Here is a 16,870-nt window from a genome sequence, read left to right on the forward strand (position 1 = left end):
ACATGGGTATTATCACAGTCTCCATTAGCAAGACGGATATCTATGTCATGCTCAAACAGAGGAAAAGCTCTATTCCAATGGCCTTACTCAATTTGGATATACAATTACAGTAAGATTTAAGAAACCGGACTGTAAAAAACTGTTACCAATCCTTATCCATCTGGACCAATTAGATTATGTGCAGGGTACGCAAACCCACAACATCAAGAGGAGAGAACTACATTTAACAGAGAAAGTAAGAAGAAAACAAATCCCAGCATCCAGATTTCCTTGGATGCCGAAAAGGCTTTTCACCATGTTGACTGGCCATTCCACCAACTAGTCATAGAAAATGTGGGTTTTGGACTGAAATGTATTTCTATGATAATGGTAATAAGATGCCTGTGGGCAGATTATGCTCAATGGCCATACATCGGACAGATTGACACTAAGTATAGGTGCCCTCTATCCTTATTGTTCATCCTCACTACAGACTTTCTAGCCTGCCATAATAGGTAAAAAGATATCAAAGGCGTTGTTTCTCTCCGGGGATCAGAAACTTAATCTGTTTGCGGATGATATCCCCCATGCCTTGAAGTCTTCATCAATATCCATCCCTTAGCTAACTAACTTGAAAAGTTTGCAAAGGCGGCTAGTTACAAATTAATATGAGAAAATAAAATGTTATTTACGTTTAGAAATTATCTTTCTGCTGGATATTCTTTGGACCTTATTAACAGCAGTACCATAAGACCATCCTATAGAATGGGGGGTTGGGAGGGCAGGTGAGATTGGTGGGGAATATGCAGGTAGACACAATCCACCAGAAAGATTGTTACAGAAGGTAAGTAACTTTTTCATCTTAAAGACTTTTAACTGCTGATTCCGGACCTTTTTGAATAGATACCACAGGAGTTCCCATCTTCAGGGTGGTGGGTCTGAAGGCATAGTGGGACAAGAAAATACTGAAACAGGGTACAAGTGAAATGGCCGTCCTCTAAGTTCATAGGCCATGCAACAGTGTTTTGCAAAAGAGTGAAAGGAACCCCATAGCGCTGCGCTTCAAATCTCAGCCAATTGAACACCCATGGCAATTTGTGATGTTCAGAACTTCGCTCTGGTGGAATAAGGACTGATTCCTTTCAGGGGTTCCTTTTTGGCTTGAGTGTAGCACATTCTATTGCGCAACACAGTCCAACGCGATAACGTCCTTTTCTTCTAGGCTGCCCTGCAATTTTTTACACCCTTCATCCCGAATGAAGAGTTGGTTGGCAGACACAATTTTCTTAGTCTGTTTGATGTAATAAAAGACCACCCTATGAGGAACCAACTGATATGGTCTCTCCTCCTCCTTAGTTAGATGGAGTAGTGGGAACAAAGTGGAAAGAGTAATGGATTGCCCCAACTGGAAGGGGTCACCATTTCACATTGGAAGGTGAACCTCAGGCAGACACAGCATTTGCAACTTACTCAAGGGATGGCCACAAAAACAACTGCTTTAAGAGCCAGCAACCTCAACTGACAACTAATGAAAAATGTTGAAATTAGATGCAAGTCCCATTGCACATCACAAAGTGTGTAGGGGAAAATATTTATGGAGTCCCTTAAAAAAATCTGAGGGCAATTGGTGACAAGAAAGAGTGGTCAAGAAGACAACGGGCTGTAATGTAGCCTTTGACAGCATCCACTGCACAGTCTGCTGGGAAACCGGACTAAATGAAAATAACTGTTGGAAGTGCCTTCAGCAGGTCGACATCTTCTGTACACCATCAGACAAATCAATTCCAACTTCTTGAATAGACAGATTTTGGGACGAGGCGAAGAGTTGAAACATGTCTGCCACCTTCGGCAACAAATGAAAGGAGCTCAATCTTCAGGGATGAAGGTGCAAGCTCTGGAGGTTGCAGTGTAGCATCCATCCCTCTAACGGGGAGTGGTGATCAGCTTTTAGAGGCAGATGAAGCGGAGATAACAGGAGAGGCGGTCTGCATACCACACCACCCTTGACCAGAGTGAGACGATCAGATTGGCTTGGGGCCATACCTGGAGCTGTACCCTCAGTATCCGAGGTAATAAGGGTATGAGGGAAAAATGTAGTGATGCAGAAAACACAACATCAACCGAAACGCATCTCCCATGGAAACTGAAGGACAAAGAACTGTGGAAAGTGCACATTCCTAGGAGTTGCAAAGATGTTCACCTGAGGAGAGCCCCACAGGCAAAGATATCTTTAACCACCTCCAAATGGAGATGCTACTTGCAGTTGGGCAAGATGACAGCAACTCAAGCTGTCATTTGGTGTTCAGCGTGCCTGGCAGAAGGTTGGCAACCAATCAGATTTCCCCACACCTGCACCCAGGTCCAAACCTGCAGAGCTTCTCAGCAGAAAGGCATGTTGTTTACATACTACATCAAAGTTGTAGTGTCGGGGGCGTGGTTTGCCGCCGTGCAATATGGCCGCAGCCTAAGGGAGCTTCGGGACCGCCGCGAGGTTCCTTCAACAATCCGCAAGGAGACTTCCCCCAGCACGCTGATACAGCGACCGGAAGGTGTCTGGCCCCTGGGGAGCGACTTTCCCGCAACGTTCTGGCTGAAAGGCGGCGCAGGTGGACGGAAGTCGTCGGAGGCCTAGACGCGCGTCCACAGCAGCGGCCTAGAGTACGGGGTAAGCCCAGCGAAGTGGTTCCTGGGTGGCGGCGGCGGCGGTGCCCGATGCGGCGGGCGCCCCTGTGTTTGGCGCAAAGCGGAAAACGTCCTGAGCCCGGGGAGCACGACTCGGGGGCAGATCACGCCACTGTGCGGCGAAGGTGGGGAGGAGACGCCCGAGGCCTGGCGGCGCATCGGCAGTGACGGCCCAGAGTGTAGCGCCGACCGTGGGAGAAGACTGGATCGCGGTGCCCCACCCCCACCCACCTCTTCCCTACGAAAGGCTCAGACTATGCACAGTAGGCTCTGGGGAGGGCCTCTCATGATCCTGGAGCCCCAAGACCTCGGTCCGGGGGCGCATAGGGGGTGAAGTGGCGGAGCTGCAGAGCCCGCACCGCGGGGCTTCCACGATCGCGGCCACCGGCGAGGAGAACGAGCGGGCAGAGAAGGTGGACATGGCAGCCCCCCCTCCCAACCGGGACAACCCTCGGAGGCGAAGACTGACCGGACCAGGGCACAGTGAGGGGCACATAGGCGTTCGGGAGACGTCCCGTGAGGTCGCCTTCCCACACTCTCACCTGACCGGGCGACTTGCAGACAGAATCAGCGCCGGGCCCAGCCCATAACAGACACCAGGGAAGAAGGTACAGGCTGCACGATACGACCCCTCAGGGGCACCTCCAGACGCAACAGCGACACTGTATACCCTCCTCACCTAAGGGGAAGGCATCCCCGCAACAGCAGGAAAACCGACAGGCTGAGCGCGGAGTCTACCCGTGCGGCAGGTGGCGGGGACTACTGCGCCATTTCTGAAGAGTGCAAGTGAGGCCCCACTAAGAATCGCAATGGGGAGTAAGGGTCAGCGTGCGCCGCAACAGGTGGAACTGGACAAATTCGCCTAGTCAAGGACACTCCGGCGATGCCCGAAAAAACAGCCGCTGGGGGGGCCGCCGCCCGCGCAGGAGGGCCAGAGCGAAGTAACACTGCAGGACATTATGGCCGCACTCACGAAAGTGCAAACAACGGTGGGGTCAATCTCTACAGATATTTCATTTTTGCGCGCAGATTTCCACACAATGGCCGCTAGGGTGAAGGAAGTGGAGGACATAGCGTCCTCTCTGGTTGAAGACACCACCGCCCTGCAACAGAAAGTTAAACAACTAGAGGCAGAGAATAAGACTATGGCGGAGAAGCTGCATGACCAGGAGGGGCGCTCCCGGCGCAACAATGTCAGAATCACGGGTGTGCCAGAGAGTGAAGGGGGACCAGCGATGGACCTGTACATAGAGGAGCTAATCAAGACCCGACTCCAGCCGAGGGGACTATCGAAATTCTTCTCTGTCGAAAGGGCGCAAAGAATCCCAGGAGGGAAATCTAAACCGGGGGCCCCCCCGCGACCAGTGTTAGCGCGCATCTTCAACTTCCGGGACCGCGACGCCATTTTGCAGACGGCGAGGGTGGCCCCGCAGTTGCGCATCCTGAACTCAGTAATCTCCTTTTTCCCGGACTACACAGCGGCAGTCACCAAGAGAAAGCGGACATTCCTGGAAGTGAAAAAGGAACTGCGAAGCAGAGAAATTGCTTATTCCATGTTGTTTCCAGCTAAATTACGAGTTGTGGCAGGGGGCAAAACCTGGTTCTTTGAGACACCGGAAGGGGCATATGAATGGCTCGAAGGTTGGAGACAAGTGGGCCGTACAGAGAGAGCAGCGAGCCAACAGCAACAATGTCTGCCGAGGGTCCACTCCTCCAACGAAACGAATGGCAGAGAATCCAGAAACGCCATGCAAGGAGAGGCTGAAAAATGAGGTCAAGAATCCCGCAGAACGAAACGACGACTCCGCAACCGCGGGACAGGCTGATGGTTTTCGGCTGACCCTGCGGAGTAAAAAGGTGGACTGACTCGGCCAGACAGGGTCGGCTGGCGCCAGGCTACTTAAAAACTCTGCAGGGGCAGACGTCGACACTACCAAGTACTCAGTGTGTTTGGGTCAATGGGGAACCCCGGGGCACATCTCGGACTTCAGCTCTCGCACGCAAGTACTGTTTAAGGGATTGAAGCACTCTGCAATGTTGGGGGGGGCGGGTAGTTGGGAATCCGTCATGCAGCGGGGGAGGTGAGGAGGGAGGGGCATGGTTTAAGTTGTTGTTTGTTGTTGCACAGATAGTTTCAAAACAGTATTCACAGACGAAGCAAGTGGTTACTGGAGGGGGGCCATACGAACATACAGGGACACACAGGCTACACTGTTGATGGAGGGCTCACAGATGTTAGGGTCCAGAACACACGGCCCCTCCCAGTCTCAACCCTCCGACAAGCACACATTGGGGGCCCCTCTAAGGGTTATGTCCTGGAATGTGAATGGCTTGGGTAACAAAATAAAGAGGGAATTAGTGCTACAGTATCTTAAAAGGCATGCCCCGTCAGTAGTCCTAATTCAGGAGTCACATCTGGTCGGTACGGCGACCTAGGCGTTGGACAGATGGGGATTTTATATGGCAGTCCATGCCGAGTTCACATCGGGCTCAAGAGGCGTTGGGATCCTATTGAAGAAAAGCTGCCAGTTGATAATAACAGGGACCTGTACGGACGATCAAGGGCGCTTTGCGGCACTATCCTGCCAGTGGGAGGGACGGCAGTACAATATCGTGACAGTCACATCCCCCCAGCACTCCATAGCCTCGCCTTCCCTGCCCTAGGTAGATTCCTGTTGGCACTTCCTCCCGGGGAATTAATTATGGGAGGTGACTTCAACGTAACAGTGCACGCTGCCATCGACAGATACCCACACAGAGATCAAGGGACTGCTTCATCTCCCCTCAGGGAATTCTTAGACGCAGTGGGGCTGGTGGATGTCTGGCGCATGAGACACCCGGAAGCACGACAATACACCTTCCACTCAGGGGTACACGGTAGTCTGTCACGTATTGATTATATATTTACCTCCCCGGCTAGTGTAGAGGGAATCAGTGATATTGAACATCTTCCAAGGGGTATCTCCGACCATGGGCCCATCCGTCTGTCCTATGTGTCTCATCTCCAGGGACGGAGATGCACATATCCAATATACCCGGGATACCTGCAAGTCCCCAACATTTGGAAAACCCTCCACAAGACCTCTAAACGCTATTGCACAGAACACCCACTCAGTGGCCTCACCGGTCATCCTATGGGAAGCCTACAAAACAGTCCTCCGGGGGCAGGCCATTTCAGTGATCACTGCCCACAGGCAGGAACAAAATCGTCAGATTGAGGAGCTGGAACAGGTAGTTAACCTAGCCGAGAGCATCCATGCGACAGATCCCACGGACCACACGTCCCACTCCCTTCGACTGGCGCAACAAGCCTATGGTGAATTCCTATGGGAACGCACTAAGGGGAAGATTGCAAAAACGCTACACACAATATATGAGGTGGGGGACAAGGCGGGCAGGTTGCTGGCCTGGCTGGACAGAAAAGAAAGGGCCAGTCGTTATGTGGCGCAGATTACTCTTCCCTCGGGGGAGGTGTTGAAGGACCCTACGGACATAGTTGCAGCATTCGCGCAACACTTTGAAGCAGTATACTCCCCCATAGCAACAACCTCAGAGACGGACTGCATATCGTATATCAAAGACATACCCATGCCACAATTGGCACCGCACGATACTCAGGCATTGGAGACCGGCCACACACTGGAAGAGATCAAGGCCGCTATTAAAGGGCTGCAGTCCGGGAAAGCCATGGGTCCCAATGGGATCCCAATAGAACTCTATAAGAAAGAGTCGGACATGCTGGCACCTCACTTACTAAACATGTTCAAGACCAGCCTAGAGGAAGGGATACTCCCGAGGGACCAACGGTTGGCCACTCTTATTGCAATGCCAAAACCTGGCAAGCCATCACAGGACCGTTCATCATATCGCCCGATCTCACTCCTTAACGCAGAGGCAAAAATACTTGCCAACGTGTTAGCCACCAGGCTACAACCACATCTCGCGACCCTGGTGCATCCCGACCAGTCAGGCTTCATGCCAGGCAGAAATACAGCAATTAATCTGTGAAGGCTCCACGGGGTGCTGGCAAGAGCACACACCATACAGGAAGAGGCGGTCATCCTCTCTCTGGATGCCAGTATGGCCTTCGACCGGGTCGAATGGCCCTTTCTTTTTGCCGTGCTGCAACGTCTCGGATTCGGGCCCAACTTCTGTGCCTGGATCCGGTTACTCTACACGAAACCATTGGCACAGGTGGTGGTCACTGGGCGACTGTCGGAGGAGTTCCCCTTGGGACGAGGCACCAGACAAGGGTGCCCCCTATCTCCGTTGTTGTTCGCCCTGGCACTGGAGCCGCTGGCGGCATGGATTAGGTGGGACCCGGTAATACGGGGACTGCGCTGGACTGAGGGGTGGGAGGATAGGATATCCCTCTATGCGGAGGATGTCCTGCTGTACATGGCAAAACCCCGGAAGTCCATTATTTGTCTCTTGGACATATGCGCATCGTACGGCAGAGTTTCCAGCTACACGATAAACTGGACAAAGTCAGTTTTGTATATGCTTAAGGGTCCCCCCCACGCGTCTCCCCCCAGGCGTTGAAATATCTCTGGCAACGGAGGGATTTAAATATCTCGGAATATACATCACACCACACCCCGCGCGGTTCTACGACCATAATCTCCTGCCCCCACTGCGGAGACTCCGCAGCGATGTGCTGTGGTGGCATTCCCTCCCACTGATATTGCTTGGGAGAGCAGCCTTGTTCAAAATGATGGCTCTGCCTAGATTCTTGTATGCGCTACAAAACACCCAATCACCGGTTCCTGACTCCTACTTCAAAGCGATCGAAGCGGAGGTGGGATACCTCCTATGGGAGGGAGGGACCCCTCGGATAGCTCAGCATAAGCTTATGAGGAGTTGGTATGACGGAGGAATAGCCCTCCCAAATATCAAATTCTACTATTGGGCCTCCCAACTCATTGTAATTAACCAGTGGCTCCATGCCCCGCAAGACGAGCCGGCATTACGTATGGATAGGCACGTTTTGGGCACGGAGGGGATTATGGGAGCCCTGTACGACAGCAAACGAAGGAAGGGACTATGGGGCCCCACGGCACACACAGTACATATCTGGACAGTTGCGCAGCGGGCGTTAGGCTGGGAGGGAGTGATGACAAAACATACGCCACTCTGGGACTCTCCCAAGCTGGGCAGGCTTCGCACCAGTAAAGGTTTTTCCCGGTGGGACCAAATAGGCATTTCGGTGGTCGGGGACCTATGGAAAAAAGGGGAGGTGGTGACATTTGCCCAGCTACAAACGACATTTCAAATGGCCGGGACGGAGTACTTTAGATACATACAAATTAAGCACGCTCTCACAAAAACTGTACCCCCGGGGACAGACCTCCCCGACGCCTCGCCGCTGGAGGACCGACTACTGACAGACCACCTCACCAAAAAAGCGACATCCCTGACATATCGCAAATTGATTAATAATCAAACCGACCCTAGCCAGACCCTTAGGGAAAAATGGCAAACTGAAATAGGTGAACTGGACGAACAAGACTGGCAGGACGCTCGCGCCTCCCCGTAGGAAGTGGCGATCCCTTCGCGGCTAAAATTGGTGCAACTTAAAATACTGCATAGAACCTACTACACCAGAACCACACTCTTTAAGATAGGAAGGGCGGAGTCCCCGCTTTGCCTTAGAGGCTGTGGGGCAGAGGGTACCTTTTACCACACACTGTGGGACTGTCCCCACATCGCTACCTATTGGAAGGCCATACTCGACACACTCACCAAGGTTAGTGGTCAGGTGATCGCCCTTGAACCGAGGAAGTGTCTACTTAATGTGTGGGATCCCACAGACTTGAACCACATGGAGCAAAATTGGGCAACCATAGGTATGGCATATGCCAAGAGAAATATCGCCCGGCAGTGGGGGGCTCCAGTGGCCCCCTCTCAAACAATGGTGTGCTGACCTAGACGGGGCCCATGGTGGCAGAAAAGGCAGTCTTTATTCATAGAGGCGGTCCTCAAAAATGGAAGAGGGTATGGGGCAGATGGAACGAATTTCGAGGGAATTTGTGTACTCCACCACCAAGGGATTCAGAACCAGACCTGAGTGACTAAAAACGTTCATGGGTGGTCGTCGCGCAACGCATTTATAATTTAAGGGACGGGGTCAAAAATCAAATCCAATTGTATAAGCGGTGAACTCTCCATGACACAAGAATGGGTAAGTGATTGTACGGAATCTAGAATGGTATAATTAACTGTATCGGACTGTTTATCATTGTTAACCTCAATAAAATGTTTAATAAAAAAAAAAAGCTGTAGTGTCAGTCAGGAACTGGCTAGACCGGCTGAAAAGAGAGGGCAGGAATGCCTTCAGGGCCAGGCGAAGTGCCAACAACATGAGCAGATTGATGTCCAAATCCTGATAGCCAGTTACTCCAAATGCACACCCCATCCAAAAGGTGGATACATCCTTCACTACTGTGGCCACTACTACTGGAGGACAGAAAGACATTCCCTACTCCAGATTCTCCCCATCAAACAGAACAAGCATTTGCAATGCAACCGGTCTCGCCTTTAGGACCTTTTATATATTTAGCTATGCAGCACATTAGCCTGGGTGCTGAAACATCAACTGTTCAATAACATGGAGGGAAAGTAAGCACCAAACTGCATGTCACGCCAGGTATGGGAACACATTGAGAGAAATAATGTCTTTCAGTGGGAAATGGTATAGTCCAAAGCTCGGTTTTTAATATAAAATCAGGGCCTTCGGTGGTCATATCACTGAAAATACAAGATTTGAAAACGATATTGTCTATGGGTGCTCGTGGAAGACAATTTCTATGGACTGTAATCTAGAGAATGCTAAAATGATTATGGTATTTTACTGACCTCTGCTAGTCGTTTTCTATCAAAAAAATTAAATAAATAGAGGCAGTTGCCAGAAAAATAAAAAAAGAAAGTACCTTAGCAGAAAGCAATTCTTGTATTTTACTGACCTCTGCTGGTCATTTTCTATCAAGACATTTAAAGAAAAAAAGTTCCTAAGCGGGAACAGACAAGTCCTAGGGCTGATCTTCAGAGCCCATAAAGTACATATAAGTATATACTAAAGTATATACAAGAGGTCTCGAATGCTTGACCTAAAAAGAGCCTGCAAGAGTGAGATAGACAGGATGTGCTGGCTGGTGGAAGAAAGAGGCACGAGTTGGAACCTGGGGGCGAGGCAGGGTGTGTACTTACAAACATGCAACCGGGGAGCATATTTATTTTGTTTAAGTTTCTAATCCGCTGTGGCAGGGACTGATCAATAAAAACGCGTGTGGTGGTCTGCCAACCCCCTTCAGCCTCCCTCCCATTCAATAAAGAAAACACGGAACAAACACATAGCCCAAAACTAAAGGTTTGTTCCTGCGTAAAATCGAACCCGCAACCAGTTGTATAGATGACCCTAACTGAATTGAAAAAAAAACATACTACCTTGCAAATTTATTTAAGAAAAATAATGGTCAACCGCATACTTCCCGCTGTAGGCAGATAGCACATAAACTCCGACAGCCTTTGCAAATTAAGCTTAAGGTCTATTTAACATTAGGGCAGTTTTTAATAGTGCAGAACCTGCGCTAGCAAGCACACCCTGTGCTGAAACGCCGGCTTCCGCCTGCACAGTGCATGCAGGAGGGTTTAGTATGAATGGAAATAAGCTTGGGTGTGGCAGCAGAGATTTGAAAATCATCAGGGAAGTGCGCTTTTGAAAAGGTACCAGCAAGCCATGAATTCGGAAAACAGAAAAGTATTTAGCACCGAAAAGAAAGACAATTAACACCCTCGTGTAAACTACTCGACCGAGTAGCCATTTCAAGTTTTCATAAACAAAGTAACCCTCCCGCCCCCTCCCACCTGAAGTGTGCATGACCAGGATATTGCAGGTCCCATAAAAGTTCGTCGTCGCAGGTCCCATAAAAGTTCGTCGTCATATGAAAAGCATAAATGTCGAGCAGATTGTCAATGTGACTTGTAATGATGAAAACACATCTTTCCATTCATGTGTCAAAACCACATTTTAAGTTCAATTTAAAAGGGGCCATCCAGTGTAGAGAAGAAGAAAAACTGTTCCGTTTACCTACTCCTGCATCACTAACAAACTCAAAAGGTTTTCTAGAATATTCCTTTGTTTGATATCTGCTTGTGTTTGGAGAGATATCGTAGCCAACTATTTACTTGAGAACCCCCCCCCCCCGCCCCTTTAGGTACCGTTCGCTTAAATTAGAACAAGTAGAAACTGCAACAGAATGTGGCGAAAATAAAATCAAAAGTGGTCAAAATTCAAAAATTTTAATAATTGTATTTATAGGCGCGTCTGGGGGCTAACACAAATGCATACCGCTTTATTATAGTTCCTTTTCAACCGCAGAGAATTAAATGCTTGCTCGGCCACTTCTTAATTCAGAAGTAGACCTTGGGCAGCAAACAGCATTCACGATTTGTTCACCACTGTTTTCTGTGAAAAATGCAAACGTCTGCTAATTACAGCAGCAGGCTCTCAACCCACTGGGCAGCCTCGCACAGTATAAAAGCAAAACCATATTCTGTTCCACTATGGTGCCCAACTGAAAGATAAAGTCAAATCATTATAAAATAAAAAAAAGATCAAAGACAGCCTCAAGTGGCTGTTTCAAAGTTATTACACTGCCCAGGAATAAATGCAGGCGTGCCCCTGCCGCACACAACAGAGCATCATTATAAAGAGAATAAAACCTGAAACCCACCCAGAAGATGGTGGCGTAAACGATGAGCATGAACTTGAGTCAGAGGTAGGGGAAGCGGGAGGAGTAGCAAACCTCCTGCTCAGTTTCCCCCGCCATGATGATCCTTCTCGCTCCCAGCGGCGACTCCTTTCCGCCTGCAGGAACCCCGCCTCCGACAATGGCAACTGGGGTGACCGGTTCTAGCGCAGAGGCATGCAAGCTTCCTTGTCATTGGCGTCAGCGCGGTGTCTCCGGATTGGTCTCGGATGCCCGGGGACGGCGACTAAGGATGTATGAAAGGGGCAGCTAGGCAGCAGTGAGGGCACGTCTCAGTGGCTGCAGTTATGTCCTGTCAGAAGCAGTGCTTTAAATGCGCCGGTACTCACCGGTACGATGTAACAACACTTAATCAGTTTCTTCCCTAGAATACCGGTACTCATAGGGGGTCTAACTTTGACACAGGTGGGGCTGCGCTCATTAACTCCTACCTGGCCCACCTTCACTGCTTAAAGCGTGCCTTTGAAAAAGGAGAGACACCTGAGCTGACCTGGAACAGGAGCGTCAGAACAGCAGCTCTTGTCTCCGGGACACTGTGATCTAAGCGTGCTGCTGTTGAAGCTATGCGAGGAGTTTTTTTTGTTTTGTTGCTGCAGGCTATTTTCTTTATATTACTTAGTGGGGCAAAAAGATGAGCGTAAAACAATGGTCAGAAAAACGGGAAACGCATTGTTCAGGGTAATACAGCTTTTAAAAATGCCTTATGCTTTAAATGGCTGTAAATCTTCCTCCATCAGCAATTTAAATGAAAGGTATTTGCATGAAAGAAAATGCTTGCTCTCTCCACCACTTTCCTGATTAACTTAAAACAAAGAAAAAAGCGCGGTCCCGAAAGTGAAAGAGGACCGCGCTGCAGCCGATCTCTCGTCTTTATGGGGCCATGTGTTTAAAAACATGTCCCCATAAAGATTAGAAAATGTTTGCGACGGGAGGAAAGCAGGCGAGCCCTTCCAAGTGGGCCGCCTGAAAAAGCCAAAGGGAGGCAACATGGAAAGCTCTTTTCCAGGTGTAGGCTTGCTCTCTACCAAACGCGGTTTCTGGAGAGCAAGGACTGCCAATGATGAAGCTTGACACCTGGTGGTGTGGGAGGACAGTCCTTTACATTTTTTGAGATGCCCAGCATCCCACTAATTAGTGCTTAATGCTCGTCAGAATTTGCTCACTTTTCTGAAAACAGTTATTCATCAGGATAGCTTCTTTTTGAATTTACATTTTTTATAAACCTAAAACTATGCCTGGAGTGAAAAATTGACACTACTTTCTGAATCCTTAAACAGACCACTTTTATTTATTGTACTACCTTTTCTTTCAATCCCATAATTTTACATAATGTCTAAAAAGTCATCTCACCTGGACTTTCACTTTTCTGTGGTTGCTCATATACACAGCTTTCTGAGATGCCCAAACTTTCAGGCCAAATCGGCACTGGTAAAGTTCTCTGTCCTCTAGGGGAATTTTCTTGTCCAGATACCTAAAATCAAAAGCATATTTAATTTGAATACAAGTATTTTTGATCAACTAATCCAAATACCCGCAACTGACGGAGAGCATCAGAAGATTGAAAAGAGCAGAAACACAATATCAAGTTATTTTGAAACACACTACATTTCAACTGCTTTGCTCCGATAAAGCAAATTCAATGTCAACACCTTCAGCATTTCCATGCAGTAAAAACAATGCAATAGGAGGTCATACTGCATGAAACCATTTATAATCTCAAGGCGGAAACCGCTATTTACACAGCTACATGATGCTGACCCGATTCCACACAGATGACTCGTTGGCAAGCAAGAAAATCTTAGTAAATAATACAGATCAGAAATCATTTTATTACGCTACTGACCTGGGTACAAGGCATGCTGTTCTAAGAAGCGAAAGAAAAATCAATAGACTACCACAATGTCCAAATCAGGACCTATCCATTTCAAAGAAGCAAGCGCCGGGACAAGACAAGAATGGGAAAAAAAGCATCTTTACAGAGAATAACCATAAGTAAAAACAATATAAGTGAGGAAAACATGTTAATACATTTTGGAAAAGATAATAGAAGTAACCACAGGTAAGAAAACATGAATCATGTTAGCTAAGTGAACAGCAGTATTTTAGGGGTAAACCACTCTAGTTATCGAGAAAAAGGGAGAGAGGGTGCTACAAACCTTCACAAAGAACTACCAATTGAACAAGTTACTTATCTTCAATAGTGCTTTTTCTGGTGCATACACTAAACATACTCCTCACCTGTATAATATCTGCCAGCACCAGACTAGATCCAGAGATGATCATACAATAGCTCCCAAGCACTGCCAGATGGTGTTACTTAACTCTACGGCAACCTCGCACCACCCTATAAATGGAGTGATGCTGCTTATATGCACCCCCTCATCCTGATGTCAGTTTCTGCATTGTTTTATTTCCACACCCTGAAACATGGATTAGCAGCGAAAAACTGCAGGCAACATTGGGCTGAATTCTAGCTGGGGACCTTTTTTAATGGAAATATTCACTTAACAGAACAGGGAGTCAAGAGGGCATAAATCTGTGATTAGAAAGAGTATCCACCAGAAACACTGTAGTGGTAAGTAACTTGTTCTTCTGATAGATGCTTTTGATCACAAATTCCACACCTATAGAACAAACATCCAGGTAGTACATTCCAACAGGTAGAACATTTGAGTAGAGGATTCAAACTAAAACGTCCTGCAGGACCAAGCAGGCAAAATAGCCCTCTCTGAGGATCAGGTGGTCAAGGTAGTACAGCTGGGTGAATGCATGCACTTATGTCCATGTTGCAGTCTGGCAGACGCCTAATATAGGAACACATCCTCAGTGAAGCTGTTGTGCGGCCTTAGACCTGGTGGAATGAGACGGTATGTTTTCAGTGTTTCCTTCTTGGGCAGGGAGAAACATTTATGTACAGGACGATCCAACTTGACAGAGTCCTCTTCTGCCTTCCCTTTTAAGCACCAGTAAAACCAACAAACAGTTGATCATTGACACAACAAGCTCTCATGTGTTTAACCTAAAAACTGAGGACTCCCTTTGGGTCATGTCAAAGATGGGATGAGGCAGTGAAAAAAACAGACAGAAGAGCGATTGATTATCCTGCGTGAAAGGGCGATACCACTTTAGGTAGAGAGGTGCCCTGGGCCTTCAGCACCAATTTGTTTGGAAAGAAAGTGGTGCGCAAAGGCTGAAATGACAGTTCTTGCAGCTCAAAAACACGACATGCAGAGGTTATAGCAATGAGGAAAACTGTATTTAATAGCCAACAGCTACAAGAAAATATGTGCATTGCCTCAAATAGCATGCAGATGAGGAAAGAGAGAAACAAATTAAGGTCCTACTGAGATATGTGTTTCACGGGGAGATGTGTGTGGCTTTTCATCACAATAGGTGATTTGAAAAAACACAAAGCAAAATGGACCAACATGTAGCCATTAAATATGCCCACTGTAAAGCCTTGCTGGGCCAAATATAAAACAACTGAAAATTATGCCTGCAGAGTATCAAGATTACGGGCCGTATACCAGATCACAAACGTTTCCCAGCGTCCTCAATAGAGAGACTTGGTCTAACGATTTCTGCCTGCAAATCAAAACAGCCTATCAAGGCAGCCATTCAATCTCCATGCATGGAGGTGTGGGTTGTGGAGATTCTGGCACAGGACCCTCCCCTGCAACTTGAGAAGGGGTAGCCGTAATCAGATGGCAAATGCTCGGACTCCAATATCAAATAAATATCACTCTTCTAGCCCAATTCAGGGCAATCAAAATGACTTGGGTGCTGTCTGTCCTGACTTTCTTCAGAAGGCAAGGCAAAAGTCTTCATCACAGGAAAGCATCGCCCAGTGGAAATTCCAGAGCACAGTAATACTGACAGTGCACTTTCAGAGTTGGTGAAAAGATCCAGCCACAGCACACCCCAAAAGGTGAAAGGTCTTTTGAGCCACCTTGAGCTGGAGACAACACCTTGTGGGCTGGTAGCTGACGTATGGTCAACTTGTCTGCTCTGGCGTTCCGGTATCATGCCAGGTAATTGGTCACCAGGAAGACTCCCTGCTGGCTCACCATCTACAAACGAGCAGAGTTCCCAGACACGGGACCAAGGACACCAACAAGATGTGCCGGTCTCAATACCATATTGGGGTTGTGTTGTCTGTGAGAACCTGCACCATCCTTACCTTGTTTGTCAGTAGAAATGCTTTGAGTGTCAGCCAGATGGCACAAAGCTCCAACACTTCAGGCTCATATACTGAATGTGCTGGACTTGCTGTGGTGGTGGAAAGGCCTTGAATGTCACAGTGTCCAGAATAGTCCCTATAATGGCAATCCTTCGCAGAGGCATCATTTGGGACTTCGGTTCACGGATGGAAAGCCCCAGAGAGGCCATAAGGACGACCGTCATCCAGAGGTGGTCCTCAACTTAACTGATGAGTCCGCCTTGAGCAGCTAGTCAGAGGAACAGAAATATATGGATCCCTGCAACTCCAAAGATGGGCTGTGACCACCGCCATCCCTTTCATAAACCCCTTGAGGTCAAAAGTTACAACTGTACACTGGAAGTGTTCAGACGCCACTATAAAATACATGTAGCATCCTGCAAGTCGCAGGACACTATCCAGTCTCCTGGGTCTTGAGTGGAAAGAACCAAAGACAGAGTGAGCATTTTAAAATTCTCCTTCCACAAGAAGGCATTCAAAGGCCTACGTTCTGGAAAGGGTATCTGCATCCCTCTTGGGCACGAAGAAGTAGCAAGAATAACACCCCTCGCCTCTCTCTCCTTCTGGCACCCTCTAAATGGCAGCCTTGGCCAGAAAGTGGACTTCCGGAAGCAAAACTGTGGCATGGTCAGGTGGTGTGATATGTGCATGGCGGTGAATAGAGCACAGGGAAAAAATTAAATGTAGGATGTGGTCCCTTTGAAGGATTCGCAATATCCATTGACCCAACATGATGGATTTCCAATCAATAAGAAAAAATCTAATCCGTATCCCTATGGTCTGGTTGTCATTCTGGATGGGCAAATTAGAGGGGTCTGGTGGCAGCAGCAAGATTGCTGTCCCTGTGGGTGTGTGAAGTCTCTGGAACTGCAAAACATTTGGCTTGGTTGCTGTAGGGCTGGGAATGCTGTCACTACCTCTAAACCAAACCCTATGAATAACCCTTGAATTTCTGCCATTGGTGGTGAAATTGGCTGTAATATGGCTCTCCTTTAATCTCAATAATGAAGGTGGCCTTGTCCCCGGAAAGTCCAGAGACATCACAGGGCATGTCCATCAGGGGAGCGTAGAAAACTCGCCAAACATCCAATTGCACCCATCCAAGAGTGGAGCCTGAGCACTACGTTGATGCCAATGGGTGACACACAGTAGATGGTATCAAAGCCAGCATGTAGTTCGCTTAATAGTTTAGGCATAAATACCTTCACGGTCCTCTACAACA

General features: G+C 48.2%; 1 protein-coding gene across 8 annotated transcripts in view; it reads right to left on the reverse strand.

Moving 5' to 3' along the window:
- Positions 1–16,870, reverse strand: part of ANGEL2 (angel homolog 2) — a 402,703-nt gene that overhangs the window by 92,880 nt on the left and 292,953 nt on the right. For all 8 annotated transcript variants that reach the window (XM_085612886.1, XM_085612885.1, XM_085612891.1 and 5 more), the window contains one exon: positions 12,780–12,900. In XM_085612886.1, coding sequence (XP_085469012.1) covers positions 12,780–12,900 — 121 coding nt within the window. The remainder of the gene's footprint in view (positions 1–12,779; positions 12,901–16,870) is intronic.

This window comes from Triturus cristatus, chromosome 6, assembly GCF_964204655.1.
Source record: "Triturus cristatus chromosome 6, aTriCri1.1, whole genome shotgun sequence".
Classification (NCBI taxonomy): Eukaryota; Metazoa; Chordata; class Amphibia; order Caudata; family Salamandridae; genus Triturus; species Triturus cristatus.